At 30.2% G+C, this 13,595-nt stretch overlaps 1 protein-coding gene across 1 annotated transcript; it reads right to left on the reverse strand.

Annotated features, from left to right (window-relative positions):
* Positions 1-6,497: 6,497 nt before the first annotated feature.
* On the reverse strand, positions 6,498-11,325 carry LOC112507358 (cytochrome b561 and DOMON domain-containing protein At3g07570-like). The gene is made up of 4 exons (XM_025111920.1): positions 11,119-11,325; positions 10,162-10,567; positions 6,871-7,157; positions 6,498-6,797 (listed from the first exon to the last, which is right to left on the reverse strand). Exons 1-4 carry the CDS (start codon positions 11,323-11,325, stop codon positions 6,567-6,569), a joined length of 1,131 nt encoding a protein of 376 aa, XP_024967688.1. The 3' UTR covers positions 6,498-6,566.
* Positions 11,326-13,595: the final 2,270 nt, after the last annotated feature.

Consider the following 13,595-nt stretch of genomic DNA (forward strand, 5'->3'; position numbering starts at 1 on the left):
TTGAACATGATGAATTGTATAAGAAAGTGCATTGGATGCCTTTGTGTCAAATAATGAGGTTTGCCTTATACGTTTGCCTTATTTTAAATTATTCCCTTTGAAATCTATAACCATGGTTAGAAACCAAACCAACCAAATGATAAAAATTATAGTGCAAAATTAATTATATTTAGAAAGTGGATTGGATGCCTTTGTGTCAAATAATGAGGTTTGCCTTATAAGTTTCTCTTATTTTGAATGATTCTCTTTGAAATCTATAACCATGGTTAGAACCAAACCAACCAAATGATAAAAATTATAGTGCAAAATTGATTATATTATATATATATATATATATATATAAAATTATAGTGCAAAATTAATTATATTATTATAAAGAAAGTGGATTGGATGTCTTTGTGTCAAATAATGAGGTTTGCCTTATAAGTTTGTCTTATTTTGAATGATTCTCTTTGAAATCTATAACCATGGTTAGAAACAAACCAACCAAATGATAAAAATTATAGTGCAAAATTAATTAATTATATATATACATACATACATACATATATATATATATATATATATATATATATAAGTAAAACTTTCGGGTGATGAGGTGGCACCATGAGAATTATAAAAGTAAGACCTTGGGGGTATTGAGGTGGTACAATGAGAATTGAGTATTCTCAAATGGTGAATTGTGGTTGAGTTTTAGTTGTCCCACATTGGTGAAGAGTTAAAAGATTTGAACAAAGTGAAATGTATAAAAAGATGGAATGGTGCCTTTGTGTCGATTAATGAGGTTTGTCTCTTACGATTGTCTTACTTTGGATGACCTCTTTGAAATCTATAACCATGGTTGGGATCAAAACCAACCAAATAGAAAAAATCTTTATCTTTATATATATAAAAGAAAACCTTGGGTATTAAGGTGACATCATGAGAATTGCGTATTCTCAAATGGTGAATTGTTGTTGAGTTTTAGTTGTCCCACATTGATGAAGAGTTAAAAAATTTGAACAAAGTAAGGTGTATAAGAAACCAACTAAATAGTAAAAATTATAGTGCAAATATAAAAGTGAAACCAATGATGATAATTTGACAACATGAGGCAATTATTTATCTGTCGTCTTGATGTTAATACTATCACAGTTTGACACACCCCTCTAATTACAATTCAAATATTATATCTAATATGTGGGTCATCGACCCCACTTGATATTAATTTTATTTTTTATCAGAAAAATCCATTTTCTTAGCTTGATGATGTGGTTATTCATGCATCGTATTGAACTTCCACTATTGTTGCTACAACTTACGCACTCCTTTAATTTTCACTAGAATTATTATAGAACGTTTCTTTGTCGTAACTTCAAAAATGAGATTTCAATTAAATTTGTTATAAAATTAAAATCGTGATTTTGTCACCTTAGATGAGATTTTAATTAAAACTGTGACTTCTAATTAGACAAACTACTAACATTAGTCAAACATTTGTAGAGTACTTTGCAACCCGATTCTCAAGCATAGTTAAATAACTTAAATTAGCATATGGTTCTAAGATTGTTGTCAAATCCTCTTAATAACTTTTAATGTTAATGAGTAGTTGTCACTCACATTTGTCTAAATTTTTTTAGAATAATACTTCAAATTTAGTCTATAACATTTCTTTTGAAGATGATATTATCGCTACCGCGCAATGCACGGTTAGAAAACTAGTTACCCTTAAGGTAATGATTGGGTGTACCTTACTCCCTTCCTCTCCCCTATATAAAGAGGTTTGGGGAGTCATTTTGAAGAGCACCCCAACACCGTCTAAGACACAATATTCTTTAGTGTGTCTCTCTTCTCTCTTTCTTTTATTATTATTATGTTTTTAATTAATGTCTTTAATTCCTAGTATTTTACTTCCTTGTACTTGTAATTTACTTTTACATTAATGCAATTTATATTTCAGTATTATTTAATGTCTTACATTACTTTTATTATGTCTAGCTAAATTACTCGTATGGGTGTGGGTGTGAGTTTAACTTAGGATGATTATATAATATTTGAGTGTTTTTATCTTTTATCACTTCGTAACTTGGTCACTTAAGACGACACTTAAAATGCGGATAAACTGATCACTTTGAAGTGTTAATATTAGATCTTAGACCCAGAGATGGGCGAATCCGAAATACGGCTTAAGTGATGCACAATGAACTCGAGAGGGTCTTTGAATACTTACGTGGAGACGCGAATTTTGTATGCATCTAGCTAGGGGTTAAGCAATAGGTATTTTTATCACAAAGAGATTTGGGTAATAATCGCATTCCTTTTACTTTTTAGTTAGATTGGCAAATTTCGAAGTGGTAAACGTAAAAACCTTATGGAATTTTATGAGGCCTAGTTATAAAAGTTCACTTTCGAGAGATTGGAGCTTTTATAAACAACTCGTAAAAGTCTAACAATTTTATTGTTAATTTTATCTTAAGCAACACTTGCACCCATGCTCATAATTTAATATTAGAAGTTTATTTCGTTATTTAGCTAGTCGGTCTTATTTCGGTCTTTTTTTATAAATAAAAATCCAACTTTATTTTACATCTCGAAACTCACGTAAGAAGTTCATGGAAAATCTCTGAATCTCTGTAGTACCTTCTCGGTGGGAACGATCTCGGTACTTTGTACCACTTTATTACTTGCAAGCGATCATAGTGTCGGCGTGCACTTGCACCGCCACTGTGGGGACATTCTGCCCACTAGGAGAACAAGAACGATCCTAGCCTGTCACCCTTCCTACTGACCCCTTTATCTTTTTATCTAGCTTGATACTCCAGTGTGTTAAGTGACCTTGGCTATGACTCAGGTTGCTTGTCAAGTTGTCAAGACTCCTTGGATGCACGAAAAAAATCTTCGGTTTCTATAATCATTTGACCCTGAAAACAACCTAAGGCTAAAAAATCTGATTAAACACTGTTAACTATCAAATCTAGCTCGATCAACCTATAGATGAATCTAAAAAAAACCGGTGTTACACATGGTCATGCGCTTATAATTACGTGTTACACCCTTGTGGAGCACCCCCACCATTTCTTATATATTAAATTAATATATTAATGGTTTTATTTATACACCCACTTTTGTTTCACTCTTTCACCTACGTGGGACAAGGTGAGAACTACCACAATGAGATTTTCTCTTCCTAAGGCTCAACCCAAAATTGATAAAACATTTATACTGTTTTAATAATTTCCCCAACAAACTCCCCATCATTTTCAAAATAGACTTGAATTTTGGAAAAGACGCGATATGATTAGACCTAACCAGATTCTAAAATCATTTGGAGTGTTATGCGTAAACAAAGGTGGAGCCTTGTACCTTTAACCTTTACGTAGTGAAAATGCTTAAGTCTAACTAGGGTAAGAATGGTTAAATCAAAGCCATTGAACCATCTTCTGTTATATGTTATATAACACCCTCATTTTTACAACGAGGTGCCACGTAATTTTCACCAATAAAACATTAATATTCCAAAGACGTAAGAGCTAATAAAGCCCTATTACAGCGGAAGTCCCACAACAATTTGATCGCAATTAAAATCCTAAAACTAACCCATCCCATACCGGATTAAATATGAGTTTAAATAAAAATCAAAGCATCCATATATATAGAAACGTGAGAAATATAAATTTATTCCCTACACGAGTCCCTTGCCTTTTCCCATCTCTAAACTCCCCACTCATGAGATGCATACTAATAGTCATCTTTATAAAACTTAGTGAGTTCATCGTTTCGTGCATAAAACATACATACCCCATTATGCATAACAATAAGATGCCCAAATAATAATATGCACTTTTGTTTTAAACCCGTTTTAAATAATGATGAGATTAGACATGGGAATGGGGTGGGGGCCTCAATTCCCGTCCCCATCCCCGATTATTTATCTCTATCTCCATCTTCGTCCCCATCCTCGTCGAGGAATATAATCACATCTCTATCCCTATCCCCAACGTGGAAACAAGGATTTTTTTTGTTTATGTAAAATTAAATATGTGAGAGACCGTATATGTTTAAATCGCAAACATTTTCAATAAACCAAAATGAATTATTTAATACAGAAAAATCACAACATCATATAAGAATTTCCTAAAACCAAAAAAAAATCAATTTAATCCAAAAAAATCTTAAAATCACATGTACCAAAAGATATTGAGTAATATAAAACCATATCGAGTAATATACAAAACTTATCGAGTAATTGTATTTTGACTTGATATCCAAAATATTACATATTAACATCCAAAAAATAACAATCTTAGATTATAAACCTAGTTAGGAAATAGAAAATTAAGAATTAACGCTTTAGTTTAAATAAACAATATATATATATATATATATGTGTGTGTGTGTGTATATATATATAATTTATTAATTAATATATATATATATATATATATATATATATATATATATATATAACAGGTACAAGGCAGGGCGAGGAGTACGATACCCGTCCTCGTCCCCATCCCCGGTTTGAGACAAACGGGGATCCCCATCGCCATCCCCATCCTCAATTTATCGGGGAATTCTCATCCCCGACCGAGGCAGGTGGACCGGGTTCCCCGACGGATTGGGGCCTATTCCCATGCCTAGATGAGATCTCTTAAATTCCCATCAGGTTAGGGTCTTATCGTCATTGACACTTCCACGGGTTATATGACTCTCTCTTGTCCGATCACACATCCCTATGATGTGTCATCCCTTACGACTTTTTGATCCGTTTCCATACCAGACAAAAATAATAACCCGTTTATAACATCTAATTAATGTTTTTAAAACATAAATAAAATAGCATGCAACCTATAATTCATGTACATGAAGCAAACCCATAAACATGCATATAACAATAGAATAATGCTCAAACAATTACCACTACTAGAAAACTGGGTATTTGTGGATTACCGACGGATTACCGACGGACAACAAAAAAAGTCAACTTCTGTTAACTTGGCGGATTTTGTAATTAATTATTTTAGAATAGTTTTAAATCTAATTACAATAATTTACCAGCAGATATTTAATTAATTTTTAAAATTAAGATCCGCGGGAAAAAAATTAAAAATTATTTTTAAAACTTTCTGGCAGATTTCCGGCAGATTCTGAGGGCCGTCGGTAATAATTATTCAAGATTTTAATTTTCTTTAATGATTTACGACCGCTTTCTGGCGGCTTTTCATTTTTTCTCATTTCGAACTTTTTTTTATTAATGAATCGTATTGGGCTTTAACGGTTCTATTGGGTTTTATTGAATGTTAGTTGGGCTTTAATGGATCGTATTAGGCTTTAACGGTTCAATTGGCTTTAACGTATCGTATTAGGCTTTAGTAGATGTTAGTTGTGGTTTAATGACCGTATTGGGTTTTAATGGACATGTTAGACTTTAATGGATCGTATTGGTATTTAATGAATCGTATTGAACTTTAACAGTTCTATTGGCTTTAACGCATCGTATTGGGCTTTAATGAATGTTAATTGTGGTTTAATGAACTGGTTGGGCTTTAATGGATCGTATTGAGCTTTAACGATTCTATTGGGCTTTAACGTATCATATTGGGATTTAGTGGATGTTAGTTGTAGTTTAATGGATCGTATTGGGTTTTTTACGGTTATATTGGCTTTAACGCATCGTTTTGGGCTTTGGTGGATGTTAATTGTGGTTTAATGAACCGATTGGGCTTTAATGATTCTATTGGGCTTTAACAAATCATATTGAGCTTTAGTAGATGTTAGTTGTGGTTTATCCTTCATTCTCTCTTCAGATATATATATATATATATATATATATATGCATAATTAAATGAGAACTAATTAGTTTGTGGTAACCATGAGGTCCATCTCAACCACAAGTCAATAAATAAATTAGGAAACTTGTAATTTTGGTAATTTGGAATTAAAATTTTAATGTAAGGACATTTTAGGTATTTTAAAACTCTCATCTCTTCTCTCTCTGTCCCCCGTCCTTCGGTGATGTGATACCATCTTATATGTGCTTGGATATCACACTAAGGTCGTTTGTGTGGTCGATCGGAGATGTAACACAATGGTATCACAATGCATCTTATACGTGTTTGGGTATCATACTGTGTCTTTTATTTAACAGATTCAATATTTTTAGGTATCATAGTGGTATCATTAGAGGACGGGGGACGGAGAGAGAAGAGATGAGAGAAAATACCTAAAATGYACTTGCATTAAAATTTTAATTCAAAATTACCAAAATTATAAATTTTCTAATTTATTTATTGATTTTTGGTTAATATTGTATCTTACGGTTACCACAAATTAGTCAGTTCTCCTTTGAATGAGCCCCCTATATATATATATATATATATATATATGTGTGTGTGTGTGTGTGTGTGTGTTTTGATATATTCATTGATTTTATGTTTCCATAAACAAAGAAAAGAAACCAAAAAAAAGTTATGAAAATATATATACATGATAAGTAACTAAAACAAAAATCAAGTTACGATGAAAAAAGAGAAATAAGATGAATAGGTATAACAATTATAAATCATAACGAAGAACTAGTAAGTTCCTTAATCTTCTGTTAACGACCTCAACTCCAAACTTAAAGCAACAGTAACAATTATTCCAATAAAAACCCCATAAGGAACGTTCCAATCGCTTCCCGCATTCGCCAAATTGATACCATAAAAGACGTTGAAGACTGCTAATACTATCAAAAGCCGCCCTACATTGTGATGATACCAATTCCAAAATTTCCTCCTCTTCGAATCAGTACTTGGCCTAATCAAAATAGCAAGAATCTACAAAACAAAAATAATGATCTGTATGTGTAATGAGAAGTAAAGAAAGACGTTAAAACAATAATGCACAAACCTGTAAACAACCAAGCGTGATGATGACTATGCCAATGGCTTTATGCTTGGCAACATTGACGTCAATACGATCATTTAAAATAAGTCCTGCAACTACACCCGATAATCCAAGAATAAACCCAAGAGTTTGGATGCACGCATGTGCATAAAACCATTTTGAACCTAAATGCCTTGTGTAACGAGCAATCATAGCTCCAATAAGGATTAATCCCCCCCATCCTACTGCATTCAAGATCCCATGAACTCTCTTTAAATTTGAATACGGAGCACTGACTTGGCTACCTTGACCTGTCATGTCACGAAATCGACAAATAGATAGTTATATAAAACTTGTTCGAATCCATAAGATTTATAAAACTTGTTCCGATCAATATTACTGGTAATATTGATTCGAGTTTTAACTTATCAAAATTATTGGTAATACTGATTTATAAAACTTGTTCCGATCAAGTTTTAACAACCATTAAGAATTATAAAATTACTGGTAATACTGATTCGAGTCCATAAGATTTATAAAACTTGTTCATATCAAAAAGTATAGTTGATGGTTTAAAGTAACATGCTCTCCATCCTTCTGACCTGACACATCCTACCTATCAAACGTCGGCAGGGTCCCGAAAAGTAACCACAAACAGACACTCCCTTTTATCAAGTTTTTAGGTTCTAAATATCTAATTAATAATCAATGGCATAAAAGGGATGTTATGTTAGGTTGCAAGTGAAGTGGACCAAATTAAAGCAACTTGGATCCTTTTGGGTCAGCAATCGAACAACTCCACACAAAACTCTTTATCCAAAAAATTTAATTATGCATTTAAAAAAAATCTCAAATAATATTATATTTAATTTTATTTTATTTGAATTAAAAAAATATGAAATGTTGTCGAAGAAACATTCAAATTCAATGGTTAAAAGATATAACTTTTTTCTAATTATAATATGTTTTTGAATTTTTAAAGTAACATTAAAATTAGATAATAATCATAATATTTGATTATAATTTAAATATAAAAAACAAAAATATTTTTAACAATTATTTGTTCTCAAACTAGAAAGAAATTCACTCAATTGAAATTAATGACAAAGACTTTGGGCCACCATTATCTTCCCAATAACAAATTATGGTCTATAATTTTTCAAAATATAAAATATGAAAAATTTATATAAAAATATATAAGTTAAAATTGATACAAAAATAATATAATTAATTATTATAAAATAACAAATTTAATTTTGTTTTATTTTTCATTTACTATAAATTTTTATACAAGTTTTTATATTAATAAGTTTAATTTTTAATTTATTTCATTATATATTATGTTCAGATATTTTTCAAATACTTATATATATAATTATAATAAATTTATGAATCAGAAATTAATAATTTTAAAAAAATTACATATTATAAACTAAAAAAAATAAAAAATAGGTTTTGTAAGAACCTTCATTGTGTAATTTTATTGAGATTTTTATTTTATTAAGATGATAATGTTATAAAAGAAAAAAATATGAGAAGTAAAGCTTTTAGATGTTCACTACAAATACTCTTATAATAATTATTAAATAATAAACATTAAACTTTCACATATTTTATCAACTGAAAATTCAAAAAAATGCCATATTTATTTAACTTAGTATATAATATATGCTTTTTTTTAATACAGATAATCAAAATATTTTGTATGTTTATCTACAGACAAGAAAACAACGACTTGATATACTTAAACTGATCTTATCAATAACTGTAAACTACTGCTAATTAATAAATAATTAAAACTAGTCTATAATCCTACTAATCACTAAATGTAGGCATTTTTCTGAAATAATCTAAAACTGACATTTTATTCTTTTAAGCCAAAGAATATTATATCTGTTATAAAATAATCTTTCTAAAAATAAAAATTATTATAATTAGTATGAAAATGATGTAAATGAGATAAACATTTAAGGCATCCTCTATCTTGTGTCAAAGTCAAATGAATAATCAACAACTCAAGCTATCCGATTTACATTGAAAAAAATTATCATTATCATTATCATTTTTTTTGACGTCTTGAATTGTTTTTATAATTTTTTATTTTGCAGTTAATACATGAATCATATGTACTGCACACAAAATTCCGTATATCTGTTTTTTATTTGTTTTGATAAGAGATAAGATTAGAAAATTGAAACGTTGAGAGTAGTTGCTTGTGATGATGGTCATACTAATTTAGTTCAAATCGGACATGATTTAAGATGATTGGTCAATTCTTGGCATCATTTCTTTTTGATAACTTCATTATTCAGCAAAAATTTCATTTAGCCCCCACCATAACCCACACTAATTAATGGTTAGACCATATTTCAAACATATATATATATATATATATATGATTTTATCTCTTTTTTTTATTTTTATGTATATTAAAAAAGTGTTTAGCATAGCTGTTGGAGTAAACTTTTTTCAAATCTCTAAAATTTCTAGAATAACATAGTTGTTGTAGATGCTCTTAGTAGTTATCACACAACTTAAAGTATTTATTGTGCTGACTCATGTTTGGTTTTTCAAAACATAGATTTTTTATTATATAGTTTTTCCGTGAACGTGCGTTCGTATAGAGACATAAGTTTATGGATGTTTTTATATAAGAAATAATTATTACAACATCCATAACGATATTTGTTTACTGAAGGGTGTTTGGTTAGTGGTATCAAACAGTAATCAATGTGAATAAAAGTAAAAGAAACTATTTTGTTTTATATAATATAATAGACATATTTCCCAATAACCCTAAATTTTCATTCCTTGTTAAACTGGGACATGTTATTTACACGTTTTCGTTCTTCTCGAACCAAGTTTTTTTTTTTTGAAAGCTTATGACTTTATTGATATTGAATTGTGAAAAACCACTCAATAAGAAAAACACTTTTTGTGTTTTTGTAGTTAGAACATTTCGAACCTATACTTCTAAGAAAACATAAAAATGTGGGTCCCTTTCAATTAAAACACAACTCTTTGAACCATATACATGCATCTTTTTAGAGGTCATGAACGACATCCAAAGATGGAGGACTCTTTCACAACATACATAATTTTTTTCGTGTTTAACTGATGAATTGGAGTGAACATGACCTCCGTTTTTATGTTCTAGTGATTGCAATTTCTTCATAAATATAATAATCTATATATATATATATATATATATATATATGTGTGTGTGGAATTATAAAATGAAGCGGAGTGATTAGAAATTTTTTGGGGGTCAATTTAGGTGATCTTTCTCCATGAATTGAATCGATGATAACAAACCTGAGTCATAATTGAAGCTAACGGTGATTTGGTTCCGATGAACTGTCAATTGGTAGCTCGACGGGGATGGGGCTTGATTACTATTGCCACCGACGGCGTATACCAGTTGTTGACTTGGTTGATCTATGACCAATTGAAATGCTATATACATCCGAGACGAAAACGAAACGATTGCAGATGAGTTCTGGAAAACTCGTAGGTTTCCTTGATCCACCACCACTTGGTTTGGTGTCTTTCCGCCAAGATAATACCTTTTCATGGTGGCGGAACTGCCACCGACCAACCAACCGACTATGGCGCTGGAGCCAACCATGCCGCCGTTGGGCGAAAAACCCATCGCTACGTACGAATTGGTGTTGGGCGCTGACAACACGAAACTCCATAAACTTGGCCCCGCTTGTGAGTACTGCAAACAACCAAATAAATCAAATTAAAGTGAATATAAATAGTTAAATATACCATTATTTTTTTAAAAAATTAAATATTCCGGTTTTAGAAAAATATTTAGAATTATAAGAATCTTTCAGTTTAAAGTTATTTACAATGTTTTATTTTGATCAAAAAATACCAACGGTTATTGTATGACATTCACTCAATATTAAAGTTATAAATATGTTTTTCTAAATTAATTTTAGTGGTTGTTATTAAAAATTGTGCAAAAGAAAAAAGTCGAGAAACCATGAATTTGTAAACTTATTATCAAATAAACATATAAATACATATAGATACACATATATATACATACATACATACATACATACACACACACATAAATATATATATATATATATATATATATATATAATCGCTCTATAATTGATCATGGCATGCACCCATATAAAAAAAATAGACACGTTAATTTGTCAAGGATATAGAAGACATGATGAAACTGATAACGAATATATCAGTAATAAAACAGTAAATAATCAGCTTTTTAGAGAAGATATGACAACTTACTCTTAGAAGGAAGTTTTCGGAGGGCCAAACATTGAAGCAAGTGAGAGAAGAGGTGTCAAAAGGGATTTGAGCATAGACATTTGGAAGAATGGAAGTAATGCATGAGTCTTGAATTGTTTGTGAATGAACCACATATAAACAACCCAAAATCAACCCAAAATATTGAAGGCTTGAGAGCAACTTCATGATGGGTGTTTTCTTCTTCATATGGGTCTCTCCCTCCTATTATATATCTATAAATATAAGGTAGGTATGATGAGAAGGGCAAAATGGTAAATATGTTTTTCTTCCACAAGCCTTTGAATGGAAAGTCGTTGGAGTAGTTGACTTGGGTCTTACAATATATTAAGAAGGAAATTTTAGAGTAAATTAGACTTTTAATCCGTATGGTTGTTACTTGTTATCAACTTTCGTATCTTTTTTTTTTAAATTAGTTATAGTTTTTGTCACTTTGGTTGTCATTTTGTTTCACTTTTGATCCCTCAAACTAACTTCTATTAAAAAGATCCGTTAAATCAAGGGTATTTTAGTCCTTTTGCTATTTTTCTTATTTTTATCATATTGTCTTTTTTAAATAATTTAAATCTACAAACCTGTTGATGCACCTCAATTCCTACCTCACCAGTCCAACGACCAACACCCCCTCCTTCAACACTCGGCCCGACCCCACCCGCTCTGGTCATCTTTGTGATAACCGGGTTATCAGTTATTAAGTTCAGGGTTGTTTTATAAAGAAGGTTGGAACTTGAGGGGTTTATTTTGTGATTATGCTTAAATGTTTTAAAAGCGAAATACATCTTGATTTAATATTTTATTTTATTCTTTATCTCAGTCGATGTTATAGTATGGTCTTATGTGATTTTGAGAAAGCGATGATGTTTTTATTTTTGAATAAAATATAAATTTGAAGATATCATAAAAATTTAACCAAAATATATCGATATTAGTATCAAATTAACTATTTAAAATTCCTCATTTTTTTTGTAATTTTTTAATTCAATTATTTTATTATAATTTAATTTAGATACAATAACGAAGTAATTTATATTTGATTTAATAATATAATTTTCTTATAAAGATAATAATTAATTATTTTGTTAGAACTCGATAATTATCCTAATTATATTTTAGATTTTTTATATTTTAAAGTGAGATGTTTATCCTGTATTTGATTATATTTATCCGCARTTAGTTATACGAATGCAAAAACCGAACTTTAATAAGTTGTATTTATGCATATTTTACTTGTAATTTTGAATTTTAAGTAATATGCATCAATATACAGTACTTTATGCATAAAAATGGTTTTTAAGAGTTTTCGTCAAATGTTTTATAATATAAAATAGATATGAGTTTTATTAGAGATATTTGTGTTATCTCTTGGGAAGTTAGTGAAAAAGCAAGTAACAAGGAAACAAGGTCTTCTGTGTGGTCTCGTGTGGGAAAAGCAAAACAGAAACCATAAGAAGAAGAAACTGGATTTTGTGATTTATTTATCTGACTACTTGTTGTTGGTTATCTTCATATGTGTGATTCCATAAGGTGAGTTTATTTTACAAACTTTCATCTTATTTTGTGGATTATAACCGTGTTGTTCTTTACGTGGAGAATTTATGAAAAACCTTTTTATGCTATGCTTAGCATAATTTTTATTTTGATATGTTAATATCAAATTATTGGAATAAGGGTTGCATAATCCGGAGAGGTATATTTTGATTATAAGGGTGGCATAATCCGGAAAAGTGTATTTTGGTTATGAGGGTGACATATCAAGGAGAAGTGTATACTAGGATAAGGGTGACATAATCAACAGAATGTATAAACTGGGTTTCTATTAAGTTGATGCATTGTTATTGAATCCTTATGATTCGATAACTTTGAGTTGTCGCATCGGTGTGATGTGATAACTTAGGTTATCACATTCTTGTGATGCGAGAAATGGTTTTATCACATTCTTGTGATGCGACAAGTTGACTTATCGCACCAATATGATACAACAAGTTGAGTTTATCACATTAAGTTTGATGTGATGAAATGGGGTTCTTGCACCAATTTATTAATTATTTTTGTTAAGTTTAATCGATTGATTAATATTAAAATAAAATAAAAAATGTCCTTTTACATAACAGTTATAGGGAACCATGGTTTAGAGAATTGGGGGTACCGTGTCCGTCCTAGATATAGGGTGGGTGGGGGTGGGGTAAAATAGTCAAAATAATATGAAAGACATATTGAAGGGATGTTTAACAGAATGTAACTTCACAATCATAAAGACAAAAATGAAAATCGACGAAAATTGTAATTTACTCTTTGTTTTATCTATTTTCACACACACACACATACATATAGGGTTAGGTTTACGTGAGATCAATGATTTTCAATGAGACTCGTAAGACCAATTTATGTTCATTGATCAACTTTATAAGCTAATTATCTAATGGTCTAAAGTTGCACGGTGTCAATTTTGTGATTATTGA

This window comes from Cynara cardunculus (genome assembly GCF_001531365.2).
Source record: "Cynara cardunculus var. scolymus isolate 2C chromosome LG 2, CcrdV1, whole genome shotgun sequence".
Lineage (NCBI taxonomy): Eukaryota > Viridiplantae > Streptophyta > Magnoliopsida > Asterales > Asteraceae > Cynara > Cynara cardunculus.

Excerpts from the sequence above, each read along its gene's own strand:
- LOC112507358 (XM_025111920.1), bottom strand. The coding sequence starts at position 11,325 with ATGAAGAAGAAAACACCCATCATGAAGTTGCTCTCAAGCCTTCAATAT. Across the intron at positions 10,568-11,118 it reads CCGAAAACTTCCTTCTAAGA|TACTCACAAGCGGGGCCAAG; the intron begins GTAAGTTGTCAT and ends GGTTGTTTGCAG. Across the intron at positions 7,158-10,161 it reads TAGCTTCAATTATGACTCAG|GTCAAGGTAGCCAAGTCAGT; the intron begins GTTTGTTATCAT and ends GTGACATGACAG.